Source organism: Pelodiscus sinensis, chromosome 5 (genome assembly GCF_052426305.1).
Source record: "Pelodiscus sinensis isolate ZL-2025 chromosome 5, ASM5242630v1, whole genome shotgun sequence".
NCBI lineage: Eukaryota > Metazoa > Chordata > Testudines > Trionychidae > Pelodiscus > Pelodiscus sinensis.
The window spans coordinates 29,497,985-29,514,615 of NC_143056.1; the positions used below are offsets into that span (position 1 = coordinate 29,497,985).

The 16,631-nt window shown below is 40.2% G+C and overlaps 1 protein-coding gene and 1 long non-coding RNA gene across 13 annotated transcripts in view; one reads left to right on the plus strand and one right to left on the minus strand.

Annotated features, from left to right (window-relative positions):
• The window catches only part of LOC112547521 (uncharacterized), a 35,800-nt gene that overhangs the window by 7,402 nt on the left and 11,767 nt on the right, over positions 1 to 16,631 (plus strand). Inside the window, exons 2-3 of one of the 2 annotated variants that reach the window (XR_003091289.3) lie at positions 1,879 to 1,943; positions 6,037 to 6,101. This is a non-coding gene — a long non-coding RNA (uncharacterized LOC112547521). The remainder of the gene's footprint in view (positions 1 to 1,878; positions 1,944 to 6,036; positions 6,102 to 16,631) is intronic. The other variant, XR_012903321.2, reaches the window with a different exon arrangement.
• UNC79 (unc-79 subunit of NALCN channel complex) overlaps positions 1,929 to 16,631 on the minus strand; it is a 170,845-nt gene continuing 156,142 nt past the window's right edge. For all 11 annotated transcript variants that reach the window (XM_075926676.2, XM_089778372.1, XM_089778373.1 and 8 more), the window contains 6 exons: positions 16,163 to 16,338; positions 14,020 to 14,206; positions 11,556 to 11,753; positions 9,367 to 9,444; positions 4,107 to 4,148; positions 1,929 to 3,338 (listed from right to left, as the gene is read on the minus strand). In XM_075926676.2, coding sequence (XP_075782791.2) covers positions 3,138 to 3,338; positions 4,107 to 4,148; positions 9,367 to 9,444; positions 11,556 to 11,753; positions 14,020 to 14,206; positions 16,163 to 16,338 — 882 coding nt within the window. In that variant the 3' untranslated portion in view covers positions 1,929 to 3,137. The remainder of the gene's footprint in view (positions 3,339 to 4,106; positions 4,149 to 9,366; positions 9,445 to 11,555; positions 11,754 to 14,019; positions 14,207 to 16,162; positions 16,339 to 16,631) is intronic.

A 16,631-nucleotide genomic window follows, 5' to 3' on the forward strand; every position in this document is an offset into this window, starting at 1 on the left:
TAGAACAGAGTTTAAAGAGAAGTGAGATAAAGTGATGGAGGTTGGGTCCATGGAGTGGTATTAGCCAGGGGGTAGGAGTGGTGTCCCTGCCCAAAGTTTGTGGAAGGCTGGAGAGGGATGGCACGAGACAAATGGCTTGGTCACTGTCTTCAGTCCATCCCCTCCAGGGTCCCTAGGGTTGGCCGCTGTTGGCAGACAGGCTACTGGGCTAGATGGACCTTTGGTCTGACCCAGTACAGCCATTGTAAGCTCAGGGCTCAGGGTCGGGGGTCTCAGTGGACCACCTTGATTTTCATGCGCACCTGTTCCTGGGTGGCCAGGCTGGCAGCTCTCCTGCCCTAGACGGCCACTTTCCTGTGCCTAGTGCGGAGGTCATGGACGAGGTCCACGATGTCCACACTAGACCAGGCGAGTGCCCGCCTCTTGCGGACCCGGGCAAGCTCCCGGGAGCCGCCAGCCTGGTCCCGAGAAGAGGGGGAGGGCTGGGGGGCATTGGGTGGCTGGCTTGAGCCGTGCCAGGTGCAGGGTCTGCTGGCTGGGTGCTGGCAGGCTTGCACCTGGCACGGGCATCGTAGCCAGCCCGTGCCCCTTTAAGGAGTCCGGGGCCGGGAGGGGGGCAATAGAGTTTCCCTGGTGTTGGCCAGAGTGGCCACCAGGGAAAGCTGGGGAAGGCTAGCCTCCCACTAGTTCGAATTAAGGGGCCACATACCCCTTAATTCGAACTAGTAAGTTCGAACTAAGCTTAGTCCTTGTAGAATGAGGTTTACCTAGTTCAAACTAAGTGCTCCGCTAGTTTGAATTAAGTTCGAACTAGCGGAGCGCTATTGTAGCGCCTATCAAAGTTAATTCGAACTAACATCCGTTAGTTCGAATTAACTTTGTAGTGTAGACATACCCCCAGTGCTGTGATATAAGAAAAAGGGCTAATGCAGTCCTTGGGAAGTAGTGAGTAGGAGCAGGGTGGTGATTTTATCTCTGTGCATGGAATTGTGAATCTGATACTAAAATAGTGCTTGCCATTGTGATGACCACATTAAAAAAAAATTATGACAAATTAGAGAGGGTGGAAAAGCCACACAAATAACTTCAGGGTTGGAGAAAATGCCATATAATGAAAGCTTAAAAGACCTTAATGTGTTGAGTTTTTCAAAGGAAAGATGGAGAGGTGACTTGATTACAGTATTTAAGTACCACCGTGGGGGTAAAAGTCCTGACTACAAAAGGGCTCTTTAACATAGAGGAGAAAGCCATAACAAGAAAGTGCTACATAGTTTTCCCTTTTTTTTATAACAAGAACTGATGATCAGAAATGAAGCTGCTCAAATTCAAATTAGGAACGTGGCATAAATTTTGTAATGTTGAGATGGTTAATCACTGAAACAAACTAGCATCTTTGGCTGTTTTACAGTCAAGACTGAATACCTTTCTGGACGTTCATTTTTACCCAAACACAAGTTACGGGGCTCAATACAGGGTAATTGGGTGAAGTGTTATGGCTTGTGATGTACAGGAGATCAGACTAGATGATCTAATTGTCTGTTTTGGTTTTAAACTCTATGAATCTATAGGGGAATAGAATCCAGATCTCTCTCTCTCAAATGCGTTGATTCTGCAAGGTTAACAGGAGTAAAAGAAACAAAATCTTTTTTCTTTCTTTCATTGAGATCAGCCAATATGATCCTGAATACACACACGGAATACACGCAAGGTTGACATGAGTAAGTCGGTGCACTTTCTATAACCCTTTGTAGTGTATAATAAGACTTTAACAACATCTTTCCAATTACTTCCATTTTTTTCTTCTAATTAATCCAGTAAACATTTCCTCTTTTGGATAACACAGCTAAACTAAACAAAAACATACTCAATCATTTTCAGGACCCCTCTTCCCTTCAAAAGACAGCCGAAGACAAATACATCAATGCAGAGAGTAGTAGTAAAGGGTATGTTTTTAATAGGATTTTAATATACAGCTTAAATGTATATTTATTCTTCTAGTCAGTGCATTACAGTAATAAATATGAGAGATCATTTATGAATCAACAGTGTTAAATATTAGTTACATGAAGTGATAAATCCTGGTCTTTTTAGGAATTCACCAAAACCCATTGAAGTCAATGAAAGTCTTTCCATTGACTTCAATAGGCTTTGAGAATCAGTCCCTTAATCTTGTTAAAATTCATTTGATATTCAACAAACTTTCTATGCAACATTATGCCATAGCTATAATTTGTTATCATCGTTATGCAAAAGTTCAGGACCAAACCTGCTCCTAATGAACTCTTAACGGTAAAACTTCCTTAGACATGAGAGAGAGCAGAATTGGGCTGTACATTTTTACTTGGGCTTATACAAATATTGACAAAAGACTAAAATACAATATTCAAAAAACTAAAGTGGTTCCCATGAAGCTTACAGGAAAATACAGCACTAAATCAATGAAGTGAAAAGGCTTTTTTCTCCCCAAAAATAAAGCCATTCTTGATAGATGTGGTAAACATTAAACAAAAAGACAAACGAACTGGCACAGTTTAACAACCTCTTTTCTAAGTGTGCTTTATAATAATGCTCTTCAAATACGGCTGTTTTTCCAGAACATACTGACAAAAAACCTCATTTAACATCACTGTTTTACAGTGACAAGTTTTATTGCATTGCCAACTGTGAGTTTAAAGAAAAAGCTCTAGCAAGGAACCCAAATCACCACCACCACTTTTTTTGTGTTTGTGTGTTATCATCCAACAGCACTTTCACGCACTGGTGAATATGCACTAGTTTAAAAAAAATATAATTAAAGAAAAGTGATTTGTTTTGTTTCAAAAATAATATAAAGAACCATTTCAGAATCAGGTTCAATGATGAGAGATATGTTTATCATGAAAGATGGAGCCCAGCCATGCAAACATTCTTGAGAGCAATCTCAATTACATAACTGGGCCTGCTCATGTGAGCAGTAATTTACATGTGTGATTACGGATTGGCAGGATCAAGCTCTTAGCTTTGCCCCGCCCAAACGTTTTCACAATTGTCCTAAGCTAAAAAAGCATAGATTATAGTACTAATATATACAAAAATCAGCTGTTCTCTTATAGCTTTAACCTATTATTGCTAGACCAAAAGTAAAAATTTATAATAATTTATAGAGGATAAAACTGAGATGCAGCTTCAGATGACTGAATTTCCACCTGAGCCATTTTAAACTGGGTACATTGGAGCCATTTGCGGAGTACGGATGAGCTGTTGTTCATTTGTCCTGAACCCTGTAATCTCCTTAGGCTCTGGTGGTTCACGTTATTCTGAATGGCTTGAAGGCGTAGTTGGAGTCCAGCAGATAAATGCTATAAAAAACAGCAGAAAGTTGCGTTTCTCTCTTTTATTCAATACATACATTACACTAGGATTATGTAAGACTTTTTCCCCAGGCACTAATTTTGGGAGGAAGGATTTCTCTGCATATTCCCTCCCTCTCCTCCCCAGGTATCATTCTACCTCATCTCCAACTACTGACAAAGATGTTGCTGCAAAGGGCATGGATTTCAGGCCACCATCCCCAAAATCACTTATGTTCTCAACAGCAACTTCATAGTGGAGCTTTGTGCACAGCCTTTGTTCCCATCCACTCTTGACTGACAGGACTCCTTAGTATGCCTCAGACTCATTTTTGTCACAAACAGAGCCACTTAGAACTTCTATCAGATGACCAGCAGACCACAACAGGTCTACCTCAGGTGCTGTAGAACTGAAAGCCACTCCCTGAATCACAGGTTCTCAACCTGTGGATCAATGTCAGGGGGCATGGTTAAAAAGTTCCCATCTAGATGGAAATTATAGATGAGGCAGTGTCTCCGTATTGAAATGAGAACTACTGTCCTAAATGATGCCTTTGCCCACTCAAATTTGGCATATTCAGTGCTGAGCCATGGCATGTGCCCAAATACCAAGCAGTCTGCATGTTATAACGAGATGTATGTTGAATAAAAGTTTTTATCATGCACTGTCAGACAGTTGGGAGCCTGAGGCCAATAGCTTTATTTCTAGAGTACATTCAGACAAAGCACAGAATAGAAATAACAATAACCATAAAAGAACAAGAAAAAATAATTTACCTTTAGGTTTGACTGTATCATTGGCAGCCACATGGGTATTAGCTGTACGAGGAGACAACAAATGTTTTGTTAGTATACTATATGAACCTATAAATCTGTTCCAGTTACAGTGAGTCAGAGCAGGGTATGTCTAACTCATTTAGCCATTTGAAGCGATAGTGACATATGCTGAAAGACTCATCCATAAATATGGAAATGTCTTTATAAAAGATGGGCATGCTGGACACATGGCACTCCAAGGTTAAGAAGCCAGCTTTGATCTTTTGTATCCCATTTTACAATAAGAAGCAATTACAGGTACTATTTTGCAGCAATGTCAATAGTTTAAAATAAAAATCCATTAAAAGGAATTCTTCGTTATATTTCCCTGGAGGATTTTTCTGAACAGTATTGGAATGAGTGCATTCTAGGCACTGCACAACATGGTGCATACTGCTGCATATATTTAAGAGTGAAAAGGATTGAGACAGATGTTTTTGTGATGATGCAAAACATCTTATTTTATGATCCCTGTCCACTGTGTAACAGGTCAATAATCACAGGGATCTGTGCTATACGTACACATCTACTTTAAGCCCAAGAAACTCTTTCACCATATAGCACACAGAGCAGACAGTGAGCTGGATAGCTTAATGTTTCTGCACAGTTCTTGCTGCAGCCCTCTACGAGAGGGCTCGGTGAACCCATGTAGCGGTGGATCTTCCAGCCTCTTCCTAGCGTTGCCCATGTCCTAATCACTTACTGATCTCTGTGTGTTGGCCTAAAAGAAGCCCTTCCTGCTAGAAGGAGCACTCCCTAGAGCTAGCAGTCTCACTCATCAGGATGAAAATGTACCTCTTAGGCTCTGACCTGTGCCTAAATTTATTTTCTCCGGGATAGTGCATCATCAATCTGCACTCAATTCCCATTGACTTCCCTGGGAACTCAATTCACAGAGCAATTGCAGGATCAGGGCTTCATGCTGTCATACTCCAGACACTGACAAGTAGGAGAGGCAAGGAGGGCTCTGGGAATCCATAATTCGAGAGCTGATATTTATTTCTGGCTATATCTCTTAGCAGAACTCTTATTTGTGAGTAACTTTACATGACAGGTCTACAGAAGTCATTTCTATCCATCCTCTCCAATATTAATTTAACCACTGGGAAAATTGTTCTGAAATGCTTCTCCAAATGGCATCAGAATTTGCAATTTACCAATTATGCTACTGAGAGCTGCAAGTTAAACCTAATCAGTATTGACAGCATTAGATAAAGCACCATTCCCCCGGTTCAAAGAATGCTAATTGTTTGTCTGGCTGCATAACATACATTTCAGTGCTGTTTTGCTAGTGGATCATATGCAGAGCTGTCAGTACTGATTACTTGGTCAAACAAATAAAAAAAACTATATTCAATCCTTAGGTTCTGTTGGCAGCTGGATGCCAAAACAGATGGAACCCAGCCAGTGGCAGAAAATAGGGGGAACATTAGCTCTTTAATTTCCTTCTCTGGGATCTTGCAGAAGCTCCTTCACTGGAGCTCTGATGACTCAGGTCTATAAGGAGCTACTGAGAGGCAGAAGGAAGACAGCTAAAAGAGCCCATGCATTTCATGGCATTCTCTCTTAGTAACCTCACAGACTTACCCCTGGAAATCTGATCAAGTGTTCATGCTGCTCCTATGGAGCTAGCTAGTGGCCACATCAATGGCTGCATGTTTCCTACCAAAGGGGAGGGAAGGTGATTGGGAAGCTGTGCAGAAACACAGGGTTTCTTATTTATTCTAAGATCCGCACAAGGTTTAGGAGGACTGAGCCCTCTGTTTTAGCATGGGAAGGAGGGTTTTAGAGCACAGCAAATCCTCCCCCCTGCACTCTCCTCACCTAGCTGGATGGAGGATGAAAACACTGCATTGGAACAGTTGGACTTTTTTTTCTTTCCATCTCCCAGGGAGAATATGGTCCCAAAATCAAGCCAAAAAGTGCTATCGGCAATCAACTTAATTAATGAAGATGGTGAGTATCTAGGTTTTAACAGCAACCACTATGCTAAGAAAGGGTGGTGTTGGTGGTGGTTTTTTGATTTGCACCATACAGAAAGCTCAGGGAAAGGAGATTAAGAAATAGAAACTGAATAATTTTTTTATTCATTTTACTCATTCATCCTGACTGTTTTTAGTGATAACTTATTTTTGTTTGAAAGGCTTATATCTATGCAAAGGAAAGGGGCTTTGTAACATACAATAAAACCTGTTCCCGTGCTTAATTACCAACAAGATCAAGACAATATACAATTTTCTAAATTTTCTGAAACACAATTAAAAACAACAATCAACCAACAATCAGAGCTGTTATCTTTGCAGGCTCTTCATGTAAATTAAGGCCATGAGCATTCAGGTCTTCTTTTCAACCTTTGAAAATAGGACAGTTTCAAAGCTGATTTGAGGTAAATTTTGTGTTTGTAAATAAATGGTTTTCAATCATTTTTCATTAGTGGACCTCTGTAAAATTTCAAAGGGAGGTATGGTCCCCTTTGGAAATCTTAGATATAGTCTGTGGATCACAGCTTGAAAACCACTGTTATAAATTATGGAGGTAACATATGGCACCACAGTTAAAGATGAGCTCCTCACTTAAAGCATGGATTTAATCACTTCACAATGTTTAAAAAATACAGCATATCCTCCCCACCATTATATAATTTAGTATTAAATCTCTACTTTCAAGGTAACACAATGAAAACTACTGTGTTTTTAAAAATCAATTAAAACTAATCTGAAGCTATAAACTGTAAAACACTTACATTACAAATGTGCGGTTATTGCCTGGTGTCTCTGCAGATCAGGGTTAAGGTTGTTTGTATGCCCTACCTGTGTATTCCTTTTAAGCTTATCTCACATTTCCTAGATTTATAATGCTTGTTTCACCAATAAGTATAACATCCGTAAGGGTGCGTCTACACAGCAAAGTTATTTCGAAATAAGTATGCGAGCATCTACACAGCAATTCCGTTAGTTTGAAATGATTTCGAAATAATGGATGTCTTATTCCGACTTATGTAAACCTCATTCTATGAAGAATAGCGCCTATTCCGAAATAGCTATTTTGAAATAAGGTGTGTGTAGATGTTCCACTTCTGCTATTTCGAAACAGCCCCTCATCAGGGCCATTCTAAGTTATTCCTCCTGGGGCTGCAAATCGAGATAGCATATCTACAATTAGGGAACCCTGCCTTGGACTAACTTAGAGGCTTCCCTGCAGTGTAGACGTGCTATTTCAAAATGAGCTATTTTGGAATAACAATTCCGAAATAGCTTATTCCGAAATAACTGCAGTTTAGACATCGCCTAACTGTGTCTTATTCTAAATTACAGACTCATACTCTCAATCTTAATTCTATTGTAACGTTGCTTTAGTTTGGACATTTACTGCAGAATTTGTGCCAGGTATGTCTCTCCTTTGAGTGGAAAGGCAGCTTTCGAATCCACCCTGGGCTCCATAGGATCCACCCTGTTTCATATAGGTGCTGAATTAGTGCACCTCCTGGGAATTCTGTCCATGCCCCATCCTGGCATAGCCTTGCCCACTTTTAGGTACCTGCCCCACAGAGCTCAGGTACAGAGCTCTTTGCCGTATTATAAATCTGAATTTTAAACATTTACTAACAGAACTTGCATCTTTTCAATCCAATCTTCCTCATGCTCAGTCATCTGCTACAAAGTGAAATGCTATCTCATTCAAATGTCACCCCCTTTGAGAGGGTCAAAATAGTCCATTTACTGAAGGGAACTACATGACATGAGGCACTGAGAGAGAGTGTCTAAAATCTTTTCAGAAATTTCAGTCTCTGAGCAAGAGATTGTTCATGTAGGGAATGTTAAAGTAGCTCTCCACAACAGTATAATTCCATCAGCTGTTACAAGGAGACATGCTAACAGGGGGGTTGCTTTTCAGAGTTCGCTACTGTGTTGTTGCTGGATACTAAGCCTTGGTCTACACTACAATAACTCCCCTTATTTTGAAATAACAAGCGGAACATCCACACTACCAACCCCGTTATTTCAGAATAATGGTCTGGTTATTTCGAAATAATAACTCCTGCTTTCTATGAGGAGTAATGCTTATTTTGAAATTAGCAATTCACTGCTGCTATTTCAAAATAACTACTCTCCAGAGTCATTCATAGCAATTACTCCTCAGTGCTTCCTGGGGCTGTAAGTCAAGAAAGTACATCCACATTAGGGGAGTCTGCCTTGGTCTGATTTCGAGGCTTCCCTGTAGTGTGGACACACTATTTCAAAATAGTTATTTTGGGAGTTATTTCAAAGTATTTTCCTAGTGTGGACATGTTCTCAGGGTATGACTACACTGCAGTGTAAGCCTGCACTTGAGCCTGGGCTCAAGCCTAACCCCTTTTGCACCTACACTGTAATTGTGCTTAACTCAGTATTCAGACTTAGAATCCGCAGGGCTGGGAGGTCCAAATCTGGGTTTAGCCAGGACTCAGGGTCCAAGCCCTATTGCTTTGCAGTGTAGATGCAGCCACACTTGATTCAGGTCCTGGGAGTTGGCCAAATGTATCCCACAATTCCATGGGACAACATGCATTGTCCTACATATCCCACCAATTCGCAATCCACTCTATTGACAATAGAAGACATGCCCCCTTTGCAAATGGCAGCAGCTCAGTGTTAACCCACAGAGCCTACTGAGTTTGCAGCCGAGAGTAAACTAATCAAGTCTTTCACAAAGCAAGTTGCTTCCTAGTAACATGCAGGATGTGCAGAAAAATTTTCCCATGGTGCACCACAGTCCTAGACAGAGGCAATTATTTCAAAGTTTTTCTGGGGCCCAGGGCCAGAGCAAGTGCAAGTTCCACGAGGCGTACAGATAGTTTGGAATAACTACATAGTTCGAACTACCTAGCCCGTGCCGCGTGTAGCCGCACGGCACGGGGTTCGAACAAGCCGGCTTTTAAAAATGGCGGAGCCGGCTTTATGCTAATGAAGCCCGGGAAATTCAAATCCCGGGCTTCATTAGCAAGTGCGGTATGCATACATTACCCCCCTAGTTCGAACTAGCGGGGTAGTGTAGACATACCCTCAGGGATTTGGTCTGTGCTTTTGTGTTAGAAATTTTATTTTTTTTATGTTGTAAAGAGCTATATTCCTGCACTGACCTTTAACCTCAGTCCCTTCTAGTTTGCCCATCTAGGAAGTCTTTTGGGAAAAGGGTCCCTATGAATCCTTAAAGAAGTATTAACAACATGTGTTTCACCTACTTTGACAAAGATAGTGGAATTGCATTCTTGTAAAGCCTCCATTAAACTAATCACATGCAGGCACACCATTTCCACCATCTGAAAGAAAAAATATTAAATAAATATCCAGTCTAATAATAATGTGAAAACAGCCAACAGTCCCTAAGGATAGTTTCACTCCTTTTTCTTGGCAGCTATGCTAGGGTATATTTTTTAATCACTGACATTTCAGGTTAAATATCACAGGATACATAGGGGACATTTTTATTTACTATCTCTGATGCAGCAGCACCTACATAGGCTCTATTTATTTTGTTTAACTCCTATTACACACCAAGCAAGACACATTATGTTCAGCTTTTATCCTCTTGTTCTTTCGACATGTCCCTGCTGAGTAGTTCTCATCAATCACTGAGTCAGAAACTGGTATTTGTAGTTACTGAATTTCTTTGAAAATAAACTTAGTCACAAAGATCACATTTTATTGTTTTCCATCTGAAGGTGGATATAATCTCAATTGGCAAAGGTTCCATGAATGAGTAGTTTTTTGATTTTACAGCATGAAATACAGCATAAACAAATATTAGTTATTTGGTAGTAAATAGCAGTTGATGTTTATGTTATGTAAATAACAAGATAAATATCCAGTGATGGCAGTGAGTATTTACAATGCCTATCTGACCTATGCATACTTTCCCCTGAATAATAATAATAAATTTAGCTTTTCAGTAGTGCTTGTCATCCTCAAAGTGCTTTACAAACACTAATTAAACTCCAAAATACCCATCTGAGAATAAGAATTATCCACATTTTACAGAGCAGCTAGCCAAGACAGAGAGTTTAATAACTTGTACCTACGGCCATATAATGAATCATTGTTACAATTAGGATTAAATGTCAGGGGTTCTGCACACCTTGTCTCTTAGATATGACCAAGCATTAAGCTAATTAGAGGCAGAGATCATGCAGAATTCAGTTAACTTCACTCTACATTCCATGATTATAACTGCAATTCCAAAACTGTGTTGGTACACTATAAAGCACTTAACTAGGCTGGTCACTGAGGTTTCCCCACATTTCCAAAAGCTAAGATCACATTAAAGGACAGCTGTAAATATATTAAATACTAGCATAATGTGACCTTCATGTAAGCAATCGCTGGAGCTGTCAAAAGAATATTTCAACTGCCATCCACACAATTGCAAATGAAGTGGAAAACACCCAAATGTATATGGGATGGGAGGTGATCTACAAGATAACATACATGGGGAGGTATTCTACTAAGCAGCCTCTGTATAAATAAGTGGTCCACATTCTAAAATGTGAAGAGACCTACACGTAGAGGATCAGGCTATATATGAGGAATCTCTTTGTCTTGGGCTTAGAATCAGAATCTTCAGAGCCAAACCCAGCAATTACCATTTCAGCTATTAGAGAATATCTATCACATTGGTTGAACCAAAGGCTCAAGACAAATCTAGCAAGTGGGAGATAAGACCAATATGTGTACTTTGCCCATTTTAGGCAAACTGCCAGCTGAGTGCACACCGAGAGAGCTATTATTCTGCATTGTGCATGCTTCAAGGACTGAACCTATGAGGTACTCAGCAATGGAAGTCAGCAGGTGTCTAGAGCACTCAGTACATTTCAGAAAGCACCAGGCATAGCATTGGGTCCTTCATGAATGTGCCATAACAAATAACTGGTTAAACAAATTTTAGCTCATTTTCTGTTTGTGAAATGTCTATGAACAGACTGTGGTCTTCTCAAATCAGTCATTACTCAAAAATATTTGCTGAATTATCTCTGTGGATGATGCTTGCTCAATAACCTCTTTGCAAAAAGTTGGCTGTGAGAGTTCAGTATTGCTCATTTGAGCTGTTTTGACAAGACACAGATCCCTTGGTAAAAACCCTCAAATATTTACATAACCATTCTGAAGAATTTGATGACTTGCTACGCAAAGCTAGTAGCTCTAACACTGTGCAGCACTAACACCCAATAGAACTGAATAGCAATAAGATCCTTGTTCAGTTTACTACAGGAAAAATCTATTGCTTGTTATCATTCTCTTTGAATTCTCAAAGACAACAGATACTGCACAGGCAAAAATAGCACAAATTGTTTTACAAAACTAGGCATAGTCCCATATATTCAGTTTAGACTTTAAACCTAGAGGGTTTGGCTGTGTATAAGTGCATCTGACTTACCACTTTGTTATGTGCCATAAGCTGTAGGATACTAGGTGTCACTCGGCTCCAGAACTCCAGAGCTGTGAGGATGGCTGTAAAGCTAAACTCATTTTGATTTTGGACCGTAGGGGCTACAGCTGTTTGTTCACAATACACTGTCCAGAGCTGAGCAAATATAAATGCATGGAAGAGGGAACACATGTGCAGCACTGATGTCTGGAGAAAGAGTAACAAGAAGAAAATATGGTTTTTTTTTTAAATAGTGTTAAATACATTCCCCATCGAGGTGTCCCCCATTAACATAGGCCTCCATCAATTTAATCCTCCAAAATGTTCTCCCTCATCCAGTATCCCTAATCCAATACACCACAACTATCAAAGGGTTTCTCTCATTAAGATGTAGTCAGATCTGATAAGATCACGTACACGTTGAAAGAATATGTTCATACTTACAGCCTAAGAGCACAATCCTGCAAACAGATTCTGCACATACAGGCCCTTACTTCTACAGATGCACCCTTAAAGTAAGGGTCAGAATGTGCAGACCAGTTTGTCCTTGGGAAACAATCCTGCTGAACTGACTGATGTAAAACTCCCATTGTCATCAGTGAGAGACATGTAGGAACTTTGTAACCTTAAACATGCTACTGCCCAAGTCAGTGAGAGTGTGTGCTTTCCTAAGACACATACCTCTGTACAAAATAAACCATTTAATGTCAACTTCTTTTGATCTGCAACCCAGTTCCATCTTAACATGATATAATCACGCCAAAACCTGCAGATTATAGCTCCATAATCAATATTCCCTCTAATTTTTCCATCCACGTGCGAAATAAATTTTATTATATGTGGAGGCATGTGTGGATATGCACCACCAGCAGAAACACATGCTGCCAGCTCTGGGTGCAATAGGCACTCTGCTAGTCAGCTGGGCAGCATTTGAATCTCTCCTGGGTGGCTGCCCAAGTGCTCAGCTTACGGGAAACACTTCCCATAATTGTAACTCTGGAAGGCTCACTGTGGCGTTTTACAGATGCACCTGAACATGCCTCTTTAATAATAAATACTAGATACAGTAATTTCTGACACACACTGAAGAGCTGTCACGACTCCTAGATGTGTCACTAGTTCATTATGAAAGAGACGTTCTTTCAAGTCATAGATGTTTTCTCAGTTTAAAAGCGCAACGGTGATTCATGACCAACACCAGTGTGACTGCACCAAATACTCCCATGGTTGCTTGGTAACTGGAGGGGAGGTATTTGAAAGAGCAAAAAGAGCTAGAAGAAATGAATGAGAAGCATTAGTCTTGAATGGGTGAGGGCAAACCATGTATTAGACAAGCATGAGATCATTCTACTTGTGTAGTTAACAAACTTTGGTTTAGTGTAATACATAGTACCTGCAGCATCCATGTCAATTATTTTACGATTTTCAGAATGCACACTTTTCACCTTCAAAACACTTAACAAATGCTGCTGTGCCTGAGCCCATCTCTGTTAGTAAATATTAAGGTGGTTTTTTTTAATCCTCACATCATGTATGGAAAGTCTTATCTCCATTTGAATAGAACAGAAGTATTTACTCACTTGCGACAGGAAGAGTCAATGGGGAACTGTAAGAACTAGTCTTGGAACTCAGGAATTCCCATTCCCCACTCCTGTGCTCAAACCATTTTACATCTATACTGCATGGCTATTTTGGGATATGGCAGGTATCCCGGAATAGCTACCACACGTCTTAACAAGCCCCCTTTTGTTTCGAAATATTTTTCTAAATAACGGGCATGCTATTTCGGTATCCCGGTAACCTTCATTCCACAAGGGTTGAGGAATATCTCAAATAGCATGTTATTTCCAAATTTGGCACTGTGTAGACGCGCCAATTTCAAAATTAGCTATTTCAAAGTAGATTTGAAATAAGATACGCGATTTGTGTAGCTCAAATTGTGTATCTTATTTTGAGTTTAGGGTGCTGTGTAGACACACCCTTAGACAGTGGTGCTCTCGGGTAATAAAGAATCTCTAGCAAGCTGATTTTTAGTGAATTTAAGACCAGTTTTCTATATGTATTGGGGCAGTTACCTTAAAGGCGGGTTTGTTTGTTTTTTTTCTAATTTATTATCAGAACTTTTTTATTATGCTTCCAGTCTGTCTCTTATGAAGATAGCAGTGTGCTAACTTTGGGCAGTATTAGTATGGTGGGATCGTTATTAAATTACAAAGTGGGCAGTGTAATTTTAAAACGTTCAAACAATATTGCTGGAATGTTTTATGTGTACCAGCAGTACCATCTGAGAGTTTAATGTCACTGTCAATAGGCATTATCTATGAAGTTGCTTTTATAATATCCAGAGGAGGAAAAGTAGTAAGATGCATTTCATCTTCCCAGAAACTGGTTCCCAGAAACTACAACTGGTTATGTGTATGCACTACTAATGCATACAATATAGTCTGTCATTGTAACCCATGGAATCCCTTACCTTTGATTGTTCTGGAAATCCAATCAGGATAACAATAAGGTGGTCTGCAATGTGGGACCCAGCATCCAGAGGAATTGGCATACAAGATGATGGAGAATTCGGACAGACGACATTGTGTGTCAGAGACCCCAGAAGGAGCCAGGAGAGTAAACGAATATGAGATACACATTCGATAAATTCTTTGGGCCTGTCAGAAAACAATTTTTACAATGCTTGTAAACTTTCTATTCCCTCATTAACTGAAAATCCCATATGTTTGAAAAATGTTGCCTGTGCTTGCTAGAGTCTAAATCATTCGGATAACTTGTGGGAATGCTAGTTACAGCCTCTTGCAGATTGGATGACCTGTCATGGCATTAACATGCCCAGAAGAACCTGTTCTGTCTTTGCAAAGCAGAGGTTCAGCACAAGGCTGGTATAGCAAATTCACAGTTTCATAGATCCAAATGCAGTGATTATTTGGATACAAAGTATCAAAATGGGGGGTTACCCAAAAGGAGTTTTCTATCATGATCTGGAAGTACACTAAAAACTGTGTTCATGGCACTAAGCTATAATTCATGAGATCCAGCTCCAGCTTCCAGCTCTGCCAGAAACTTGTTGTGTGACCATGAGCAAATCATTGGATCTCCCTGGATCTCCCTGGATCTCTCTTCCCCATCTGTGAAATAAGGTTAATAATACTTCCTTTCTCCCACACTTTGCCTGTCTTTGTCCATTTAGACTGTCAGTTCTTTAGGGACAGGGACTGTATCCTAATAAAAGATCATATACCACTAGCACAGTGAGTCCCTGATCTAAGCTGGAGCATATAAATGTTAGCAAAATACAAGACTAATAATAGTTTCCATTGGTTTCATCTCAATCCAAATTCACCTTGGTTTCACAAAGCCTGGAATTTAGACTACTTACACTTCACTACCTATGACTTCGTATAAGAAACTGATTTTAGCTTGGAAAGCCGTGGCTAGCAGACCTTTCACTGCCATTTTTCATTATTAATTTAACATCAGTGTCTGAGAACGAGGCATAGGAATAATACATTTTATTCACTGGCTTTTCTACTGTGTTTAGCATTCTCAGACCTGCGGCTTCATAAGCATTAATTATCCTTATACCAGGACTTATTACTCTCATTTTACACATGGTGAACTGAAGCCCAGGGAGATGATAACCCCAATGCTGCAACCACACATGCACATATTTAATGTTAAGCACGTATATGTACATGTTTGCAGGACTGGGGCCTGAGGGCCATATTTTTCAAGGTATTAATTGCCTAAAGATGTAGATAAGTGCCTAGTTAGATTTTCATATGTGCTTAATTCCCACTAGAGGTGCCTTTAGGCACCTCAGTATTATAAAATCTGGCCCAGGTGATTTCCCCTAGGAAATTGACACTAGATCCAGGAACTGAATCCAAATCTAATGATGCTATGGCTAGCGTCTTAACCATATGACCATCCTTTCTCTCTACGAAAACTAATTCTAAAACAAGGATTAGTTCTCCGCACCTGCACCACCATCATTTCCCCTTATCTTACATATGCTGCATCTACACCAAAATACTGCAGATCAGGATCTTTTCCATTTACTTTGACTGGGGCAGGAGGAAGCATGTATTTAAATGGAAGTATATGTACAGCTTCACAGATCAAATCCAATGAACCCCTCATATAGTGAAGTCTTTTTTTTAAGAGATCACTTTCAGAATGGGCACAGACCTGGAGCAGTTACTCATTTTCATTCACTCTTTACATTGGCAAGCTGCAATGAGTAAAGAAACAGATTTTGGCCCTATATAACTAGATTCACAACCAGAACTGATCTAACATTTTCATTCTGTTTTAGTATAGACTAGTATTCTAAAATCCATATTCAAATTCATCCCATCCCTGATGTAATTTCACTGAAGTCAATGGAGTAACATCATGGATCCATTTGGGCCCATGGTGCAACATTAGGGTCATAAAGTTGGGGCTGTTGAAACATTTAACCTTGAATTGTCGTTGTGTCAAAGTCATCATCAAATCACACCCACTGTCACCACTAATTTCATTCCATTTAATCCAACAAGAACCCCAGAATTTTTCTGGGAATTTCTGCCTCATTGCTCTTCTTTTGGCAAAAAAGGTGTTCTTACCCCTGTTGCATTGCAGAAGGAGGATGGTATAGCCATGGCAAGTAACGGATCACAGCTTTATTATCTCTGTGATTTCCACGTGTAATTTCCATAGCTGCAATCTGAGCTAAACCAACTTTGAGATGGCCGCCAAATGTGTCTTCATGCAGTGGCTGGGAACATGTCTTCATGTGACTCTGCAAAACAAAAGATCTGATTTCCTATCCAATAGGCGATTGCATTAGATCCATTTTATGTACAGCCTCATATTCTATCTGTTCACTTTCAATTACACATAACACAGAAAGAGATGGGCATATTGTGCATGTACACTTTCCATAGGTTGGACCTCTCTGGTCCAGCACCCTTGAGACCTGATTGGTCTCAGATGAGCGATTTTGCTTTATTGGAGAGGCCATTTCTGGTGCCCTTGCCACCAGCCCACTTGCTCTACTCCCCCGCTGGGCTTCCCGGCCCCTCCCCTGGCAGC